Below are 9,944 nucleotides of genomic sequence, written 5' to 3' on the forward strand. Positions count from 1 at the left end.
TAAAAACAGGGCGAGATCAATATTGTGCTAGGGTTATCAGGGGTTTGTGTTCTGTTGAAACATGCTAAACTGAGCCCAGGTAGAGGTAGGTTAAGGATTTCTATGTTGCAGCGTTGATGACAAGTTTCCCTGCGCAATTTCTCTTATGTGTTACTCAGAAGAGCAGAAGAGTCAGTAGGGGGTTTTTCTATGTGACTTTTTTTTTTTTGCTTTAGACTGGGATTGACTTGCATATAGACAATGATGTAACTTCAAGTCCAAAGCTCAGTGAGTCAAGTTATTACTTAGTTTGTTACATAACACCCTTTGTGGGACAAAGGGTGATCCTCCACAACACAAATCTTACTGAAGATTTTTAGAAAAGAGCTGGTTTTTTGTTTTATTTTTGTAATGGCCTGAGTATCATCACTTCCTCAGAACAAATTATCTGCACTCTTTGAATGATAGCCAGTACCATAAGCGCACAGTGCATCTTTGAACTAGAGAATTACAATTTTCTTAGAAAACTGATGCATACTAACTTAAAAAACTTGCCAATACGAAATACTGTAGGTATGCAGCACTATTGCAGAGCAGTGGCTCTCAAACTGGTGATGACTTGGACTAGCCAGTATGTCTTTTGTCAGTTTGGGGTTTTTTAATGTTAAAAAAACAACACATATAAAAGATCCATGCAAAGATCACATCATGGACCTGTGAAACAGCTGAACTTCCAGTCTTGCAACCACATGCAAAAGAACGTTATTATGTTGGACTCTGCATATGTCTAAAATATACTGTCACAGAAGTAGTGTGGTTTTACTTTCACACTGATGCCTTTTAACACCTTTTTTCTGGTACAGTCCAGATACTTGTTTGTCAGGGAAGGGGAGACAAGCTCAGACCTTTCAGGTCTTAGGTGTCATAGGGCTTACCTTCTTAAGTGTGACCGAGGAAGACAGAGTGGGTGGAAAACAGGGTGGTTAAATAATTATAAATTGGTGTGCGCTCATGGAAAGCAGTGTTTGACAACTGTTAAACTCGTTTGGCAAACTCTAGAGACTGGTGGTGTGGCCAAGAGAAGCAGCCCCATCATGACCTGTTCTGCTGCCTTTGCAGGCATGGGTAACTGGATGGTGTACTGGAGTGAATTTGTTCAGCTGAATACTAGCATTCTTCCCTGCCCTCCTTTGCAGAACTGTTTTTGCACTTGCATTAGTTTTCTAGTGCAGTTCTCTATGTACTGTACGAACACCTGCACCAGAAAAAGGTTCTGGGGAAAGACTTGGGGAATGACAGGATTGTGTCTTCTGGCAGCTCTGACCACTGAAGGTGTTCAGCCAGCCAGAGCCTCAAGGTTGGTTTCTTGGCAGCGATAGTGACATGGCTGGACAAATTAACCTTTTAGAGTTTCACTCTTTAATCTTTTCTGGAGAAAATCAAGTGGTACCCAGTCCTTCTCAGTGCTCAGTCAGCTGGGTTGGCTTAAACTGCCCTACAGTAGTTTCAATGCCTTCCAAATGATTAAACTACTGTCAAAGGCAGAATACATTGAAATGTGGCATATATGTTGCAAGTATTTTGTTAGCATTAGAACAAGCAGTTGAGGTTCTGACTGTAGCTTTACAAAAGAAAAACAACGGACAAAAGGACAGAAAATAAATCTTCTCTCTAATTGGTTTTTCTTAATAAAATATCTGCTTTCCTTGTTGCTGAATTAAGAGTTTTTACTGGGTACTGTTTTTGACAGCAAAAAGGAAGAACTGGGGAAAAAACAAACTATGAAAGTATTGGTTATTGGCCTTGGCGGGTAAGTATTACAAAATTAAATTTCCTCCATAGCTTAAGACTGGCCTTCCTATCAGAATGAAGTGATATTATTTCTATTTCTGAATATATTTTTTTTTTTAACTGGATTGCAAATGCACCTTATAATTGTATCATTTTACAGGATGTAACACTTGAGAAATTATTCTGTCTTTGTTGGAGATCCTAGGTACAAGTGTCTGAACCTCTTCCTTGGCAGTGCAGGTCGGAACATGTCAGGAAATTATTCTAGAGTTAGAGAGTACTTAATGTGCATAAACTTTGGGAGTCTTGTATTGGTTTTTTGCATATGTAACAATATAGAGTCGTGTGAGCTTGTACATACGTTTAAAAGACTGATTTTTGCCTTGATGAATCTTTAAAATGTTTTCTAACAGTGTAACAAATGGGGGGAAAACAACGCTGGCAGAAAAGCTTAAGAAAATGCTTCCCAACTGTGATACAATCTCTCAAGATGACTTCTTTAAGGTAATAGTATTGATGGAAAGACCTGATAGGAAAAAGTAGACTTAAGCAGATTTTGGTATAATTTCTTCTCTTCTCATTTCACTTATTGATGAACTTAAATAGATGCTGCTTAAAATAATGTTACCTTCACGAGAAGGAGAAATAAAATGAGCACTGGGGTAATTGAAAATTTCAGTGGCCAAACCACTGGGAATACTTAGCAAAAAGAAGCTAACTGTCTTCTTTGCTACCCTTTTATAATAAGGAATGGGTGTATGTTGGATGCATTTTTCCTTTGTGCTAAATGAATTTAATGATACTGTGTTACACCTACACCCATACAGCAATAAGTAGTCTCCCAAATCAAAACAGAAAGACAGCTTGCTTGTTGATGTTGGAGTTGTTTGTTAAGGAGGGTGAAGGAGCTCTTTTCTATTAAGAAAAGCTCTAATGAATTTAAGTTGCATGATTTAAAGTATTTGTCCTAGATTAAATAAAATGTTTGTATTATAATTTAATAGTTGTATACCACAGTTTAATTTCGAAGATAAATTTAATCATTTGGGATGCAAAAGTGTATAACCCCTATGTTTATAACTGGACAGTAGGTATCTGTGACAGTGGTCATAAAAGCAGCCTTGAAAAAACTCAATTTTTCTCCCCTTCAGCCAGAGACTGAAGTAGAAACGGATGAGCGTGGATTTAAGCTGTATGATGGTCAGTAACTTCGATGCATTGCTTTTGAACATTGTACTGAAATTCTGTTGTGCTTCAGCATTTTTTCCCCTCCACCCCCTGCCCTTCTTCCTTTTGAGCAAGGCAGTAAACAAATGATTGTTTCAAAGCAGTCCTTTGCTCAGTTTCTTTCAGCTTACTGAGATATGTAAGAAAACTTGCTTAACTAGTAAATACCTCCAGCTTTCCTTTTCTATTCTGAATCTTTTCCTCTATTTCTACGCTTGTGTCTGGTGCAGTAGAAAATGGTACTGTTCAGTTAAAAATCTTGACTTGCAGTGCTGGCATAAGCTTAACCTCATCACTTTCTGTGTGTAATGATGGATTTTTCTTTCACTTTGATAATGAACTCACAGGATACCACTATTGAGTCTTTCACTGTCATATTCCAGATCAGGCAAAACTGTGACATCTGACACCTTTATTTCATATCGATCTCACATAAATAACAAATGCTTTTAAGTTCATGGTTAATGCTGGCTCAATGTGCCAGTTTAATCTTATGGACTTCCAGATGCAGGTCCGCTTTAGGCCAGTGCTTTGGTTCAGATTATATCTAGTTGTGAAAGGTTGCTCAGTAGCTAGTTTCTTTTCATACTTTATGATTGCAAAATGGATTACTCAGAATATCGGTCAGACCCTTCAGTTGTATCTGAAAACTGGTGCTTATCAGCTGTGCAGTCTTTGACTCAACTTCTAGGCTTCATGAAACTGAAATGTGGAACTGGTGAGACATTCTGGTTCAAATATCCAGGTTTAAAGACACTCTAAAATGTCTTTGCTCTTATGTTTTCCAAAGGCCGCCTTCTTTCTACATTTCAGTACTTCCTCAATATATTCTTGTATGCTGTGCTTCTTTTAATCCATCTATGCCCAGCTTCGAATACCTGAACCTGATAAAAACCCAAGGCAAAAAATGTTGAGCATCCACTCCCTTCACCTGTGACAGTTGACAGAAGGGCGGAGGTCTCAGTGTAAGTAAACTTTTACAAGATTTGTGGAAGAGAACAGGCCTTGTGGTTTCTGTCATGAACCAAAAAGCTGTGAAGTGAGTTCACACTATTTGGGGTGCCATGAAATTCAGAGAGACTACACCCACCAGAAATACCCCAATCCTGGTGTAAACTTAGATTTCACAGGATATCATGAATTCCAAATACAGAACCACTAATATGCATGAGAGAGAATCTTTGGGGAAATCTGGGTAATCCTGTTCCCTTTCATTTAGACTTGTATCTAGATTATTTTATTCTTACAGATTTACCTAGGAGTACTTAAGGCTTCCTTTTTTTCTTTTCTTCTTTGTTTTTAAGGGATGTCTTAACTTTCTGTTCTCATTTAGTACTTGATGCCCTCTATATGGATGAAATGGTGAGAAGTATTCGCAATCGGATAAAAAGCCCAGCAAGCTCAGGTGTTGTGACAGAAGAGCTGCAGAATACATGTGACAATCTGAACAATGTTTATATTTTGATTGTTGAAGGCTTTCTGCTTTACAGTTATGAGTAAGCAGTAACACATAACCTGGTATATTAAAAGCTGCCCTAAAATCTAAGAGGGAACTAAATATGGTATTATCTTAGGCCACTTAATGAACTATGGAATAGAAGATATTTTTTGACCCTGCCTTATGAAGAGTGCAAAAGGAGAAGGAGGTAAGATTATTCAGTTATTGTTTACAGAGGCTCACTATACCCCCTAAGATGGAGTGGTACTTTTGTACTAGCTTTTCTTCAGTGCTTGCCAGATGTAAGCTATTAAGATAGTCTGTTCTCTGTGATTCCCAGGGAAGACTGTGTAGGTATTTAGCCTACAAAAGCATGCAGAGATGTGGGTTGTTTTGTTTGTTTTAGGTTTGTTTGGTTTGGTTTTTATTTTAGCACAAGGATATTAAAGTATTAAATGTTTTACAAACACTAAAAAGATAATTTATTTTACTGATAAATTATTTAGATTACTGGCTGAGTTAAACCATGTTTAAAATGAGAAACAATTTAAAAAAAAACTAAACAGGCTTATCCTTGGTTGAATACAGTTACATGATGATTGTTGTTGCAGTGTTTATGTGTGGTTTTAGTGTACACTTTGTTTAGATTGTACATTAGATGTACTGTGTATCTGATTTAGATTATTGAGCCAGTATCTGATTTGCCTCCAAATTTGCAGCTATACTGTGTGCTTGAAGCAGTACATATGCACAAAGTCAGAAATTGCTGGCTGAGTGAAGAAATCCTCTATACAACTGGCTTTGGTTATTCCACTTGGTTTCTCACTAGACTCACCTTTATAGGACTTTAATGTCCATAATGCAAGTGACTAGAGTAAAGTAACTAGTCATTTAAAGCTTGAGACATCTGTGTACCAAATGAAAAAAGAGAAAAAATAATTTGTTTTGGTAACAGTTTCAATACAGCTTAATTTATATGTAATACCTTTTTCAATTTAAAAACTCCAACATTGTCTTAGATGTGGTTTGATTGGCAGAAATAGGTAAGATAGCAAAAATTCTTATCACAGATTGAATTAAAACAATTTTTGGCTCTAACAGTTATGCAGCCTGCCAGTTTTTCCTTATATATTTTGGATAAATGGTCTTATTAAACCAGGGAAAATGTAAAAAATGTTTTGAAAAACAAGTATATTTTTGTGTAGCACTAGAGTCTATGAGCCAGCAGATACACCAGGGTACTTCGATGGACACGTGTGGCCTATGTATCTGAAATATAAAAATGAATTGGAAGAGAATGCAAGCATGCATGTTGGTATGGTAACCTTAATTTTAAACTTATAAAATGCTTAAGTGTGACACCGAGTTTTTGTTGTGTTGTGGATTTTTTGAATGAGACAAAATTTTTGTTCAAATGTTTTTGCAGCACTTGGATAGTAGGTTTAGACCCTTTTGTTTGTTTATATTTCAAGTCTATAGGGGCTTTGGTTTTGTTTATTATATAATAATGAAAATTATGAAGTTAAAAAACAGAAATGTTCTGATACTAAGGAAGTGCACTCAACAAGATAGCTTGTGTGTCCATGTGTGCATACATGTGTATGGAATAAATAGCAAGCGTCTGAGATTATAGCTGATGCACCAGCAGAATTCTTAAGAACAGAATTGAAATCCTGCTCAGGTCCCCTAATAAGCTGAAGAGACTTCATAGGTGCTGACTGTACTCACTACAGTCACCAGTCTTGCATGAGAACTGGCAAAGTTGGGCCACCTGGTGGGGCTTGCATGACGTGTGCACCTTAGATTGCCTGGCTCTGGGGTGGGGGCCAGAGCAGAGGGAAGTTGGGTGGCTAGATCGTCCGCACACTGCTTCTCACTGTGCAGCGAAAATGGGAACTGCAGTGCTCTTCCCTGACATGCTCAAATGCTGAAGCTGAGAAAGAATCTGAAGTCTTCAACTGCACAAAAACCTTTCTGCTTAATTATTCCATCACTCTACTGTCCTAATAGTATTACCATTACCCTTATTGGGACTTTTAGACCACAAAAAAAATTAATTATTAACTAGAATACTTTTCCATTATGTTATTTTTTAACACATAAAACGAATTTGGGAAACCAGGGAGCTGCTGTTCTTGCTTTTTATTTTTTTATCTCTTCTGATGGCATCCCTAGGAATACTGAAAACTTTGCCAATTGCTATTACAGATAGCTGGTGTAGAACTCATGAACACTTTTTCTTTTGTCTTCCTCAGTTTATTTGGATGGAACAAAATCCCAAGAGGAGCTTTTATCCTATGTATATAGTGATATAATGAAGGAATTAAAAAAGATGAGGGAAGAAAGTAAGTAATGTTACTGGAAATTGAGTATATGTATCCTGTTCCATGTTAACAAGAAGCTAATCCTTTTATATGAAAACACTACAAGGATTATATAGATCTATACCTCCTTACATATTACAGTCCATATACATGTTTGCCTGTTACTGAGTCAATTTAAGTTACAACTCTGAGTTCCTTGAAATGGGGTGTTCTGAAATAATTGTTAAATCCACTGTTGTCTAATGATAAAATAATAATAAAAAAGGATAAACACAGAAGGATTATGGGGTAAAACATCAATGAAAATGAGTATGTTGGTGGTATTAGTTTCTAATATACAGTGATGTCACCTGCAAACACTACAGGTTAACTGTGTACTTTTTCTTTCTTTTAGATCAGCAGGTCACAGCATGATGATGTGGAAAGCCGGGGTTCAACTTGATACAAGTTGAAAAACCCAAGACTGTCATACTTGGCAAGATATTAGGTGTATATGACTGTAATGCTAGTTCATACGGCACAAGTAAATATTAATTCTGTAAGTCCTAGATATTGTTTAGCAGTATCAACAGTGCATTATTCTTTAGAATTCCTTTAATCAGTCATGCTTTGGCTAATCTTTAAATCTGATTCCACATGTACATTTTAAAGAACATTAAGATTTTTGTGTTCAAAACTAAACCATAAAGATGCAATTCCGTTGGATAAATAAACATTTGAATATGGATGATTGTAATTTGAAGTGATCATATAGAAATTACAGTAATTGCCTCTAATATTTTTAGGAGCTCATAATCATTGATAAAGATGGTTAGAGGAACCAGCTGTCTAGGTTTAAATTGTATAAGTTGTTAATGCTGCTTATTCAGTTACTGATTGAATACATCATAGCTGAACTTACTTAGACTTGCAAAATACTTCTGTGTTGTTTGCCAAGTAATTTTTATATTGCCTGTTCTTTGGAGCAGTTGGGAATTTATATTAAAAAAATGAAAACAGACCAGAAGAAAAGTCAGATTGTTGGAAAAAGATGAGAGAGTAAGATGTTGTAGACAATACAGATGCATGAAAACCAAGACTTAGTACATATATTGTGCAGAGATTGACGATTGGGATGGCACAGACTACTAGACAATAAATGCATGCTTCAGGGAGGAGGAGGAAGAAATAATTCTTATTAATACTCATAGCTCAGGTTGAAACTGAAGTAATGAAAATGTTCAGAAAGCAGGTATGCTAAAATAAACGTTACAGGTTTGTTATACAATTTGTGTACATAAATTTAAATAAACCAGGAAACTGGGTCATATTTAGTTATTGAATAAGTAATGTATTAGCTCTTACATCTTCTATACAATGTCTTGCATTTTTATTAGAATAAAAATAAAGCAAAGGATGGACTATATTACTTACTGTGTGACAGCTGAATTGATCAGTAATTTAAATGCAGTGCTTTATTGTACCAATATTAAGAGTCATAAGTCAGTATATAAGAAAATCATTTTGTATTATTATTTTGCACAAAAAATATTTCATATTGCATTTGCTCATACGCTATGGACTGTCTGACTTTAAACTGTATTTTTATTTCCCTCCAGCTGGGAGATATAAGCTAATACTTGGATGGTTGTGGTCAGCTGACCTTGGCTAGCCATCAGGTGCCCCCCAAGCTGCTCTACTGCTTCTGGCTCCTGAGCTGAACAGGGGAAAAACATACCATGAAATGCTCATGGGTTGAGATAAGGACAGGAAGATCACTCAGCCATTACAGTTACAGGCAAAACAGACTTGGCTTGGGGAAATTATTTTAATTTATTGCCAATAAATCAGAGTAGGATAATAAGAAATAAGAACACATCTTGAAACACCTTGCTTCCTGGGTTTGACTTCCCACATGAGTTCTCTACTTCCTCCCAGCAGCACAGGCAGACAGTTAATGGGGGTTGTGGTCTGCTCATCAAGTGTAGTCTCTGTTGTTCTTCCATCTCACAGTCTTCTGCTGCTCCAGAGTGGGGTCCCTCTGACAGGAGTCAGTCTTCCACATTCATCTGCTCCAGCATGGTGATTCAGAGGAGTGAAAGAACAATGAAATCACCCAAGTTTGCAGAGGATACTGAGCTTTCTCAAGTAGTCCCACACTGGTGCAGTGGCATTGAGCTCGGCTGTGCGATCATCCCATAGACAAAAGTGGCAGATGAGCTCCAATACAGATCTATGCATTTGTGGTGTAAATCATTATTCGAATATACATGGTACTGAACTACGACTTCAGTAACTTGTAGTAACACCTCAGGGAAAAGATCTTTCACAATTATCCTGTAACCGTCACCTTAGTTTCAATCTGCATCAAAATTACTACTTTTTTTCAAACAAAACAGGTGGTATTACCTTGCTCCTGAGTAAGGCCAGTGAACACACATTTTCAGGGCTGGGCAATTTCTTGTTTCTGCATCTGAGGAGAGTCCATAGTACAGTAAAAGAAGGGTAGCTTAATGTGATCAAGGGAATGGAGAAGCTGCTTTGTGAGGAGAGACTGAAAATGCTGGGATCCTTCACTGTGGAGAGAAGACTGAGGGGAAAAAAGGGTCAAGGTTTACAAAATCTTGGAAGTTGTGAGTCAAGTGAATGCAGAACTAGTATTCACCAAATTGTACAAATATCAGTTCAGGGAGCACTTCTTAATTTGAAACAGATTGATCAATGAAGTTAAGGTGATACTTCACATGGGTAAAGATGATACTTCATACAGCAGACAGTGAGCTTCTGATGCTGTAGCAGGCAGATCATACCAAGTTCAAAACAGATTTGGAAGATTCATTTGACACCTTGCCCATAAATAGTGAAAGAAGCAAGCAGGGCTATACCATGGATGGACTGTAGAAACTGACCAGGCTTACCTGGTGCTCCCAAATTCTATGCTTTTGCCAGTTGTTACAGCAACTCAGTGACTGTGAGTCCATTTGGGAGATAAGATATATTGTGTGCCATTATAAATACTTACTGAACTGTCCTGCAGCATTGGCATGCTAGCAGAACGCTTTTGCTTTGTAGGTGATACAGCCGCTGACAGGAAAAACCTAGTTTGCCCTTGGCAAATGCCTTTTTACTTCCAGGGAAGTGCTAGCTGTGAAGTGGTTGGGGAGAATCATAGAATCATGAAATCAACCGGGTTGGAAGAGACCTCA

General features: G+C 37.2%; 1 protein-coding gene across 1 annotated transcript; it reads left to right on the forward strand.

Moving 5' to 3' along the window:
• The first annotated feature begins 1,710 nt into the window (after window positions 1-1,710).
• Window positions 1,711-7,173, forward strand: NMRK1 (nicotinamide riboside kinase 1). Its single transcript, XM_009082645.1, has 9 exons — window positions 1,711-1,789; window positions 2,184-2,274; window positions 2,922-2,970; window positions 4,331-4,493; window positions 4,572-4,643; window positions 5,641-5,742; window positions 5,862-5,875; window positions 6,691-6,780; window positions 7,154-7,173. Exons 1-9 carry the CDS (start codon window positions 1,761-1,763, stop codon window positions 7,171-7,173), a joined length of 630 nt encoding a protein of 209 aa, XP_009080893.1. The 5' UTR covers window positions 1,711-1,760.
• The last annotated feature ends 2,771 nt before the right edge of the window (window positions 7,174-9,944 follow it).

Source organism: Acanthisitta chloris, unplaced genomic scaffold, assembly GCF_000695815.1.
Source record: "Acanthisitta chloris isolate BGI_N310 unplaced genomic scaffold, ASM69581v1 Scaffold28059, whole genome shotgun sequence".
NCBI classification, from domain to species: domain Eukaryota; kingdom Metazoa; phylum Chordata; class Aves; order Passeriformes; family Acanthisittidae; genus Acanthisitta; species Acanthisitta chloris.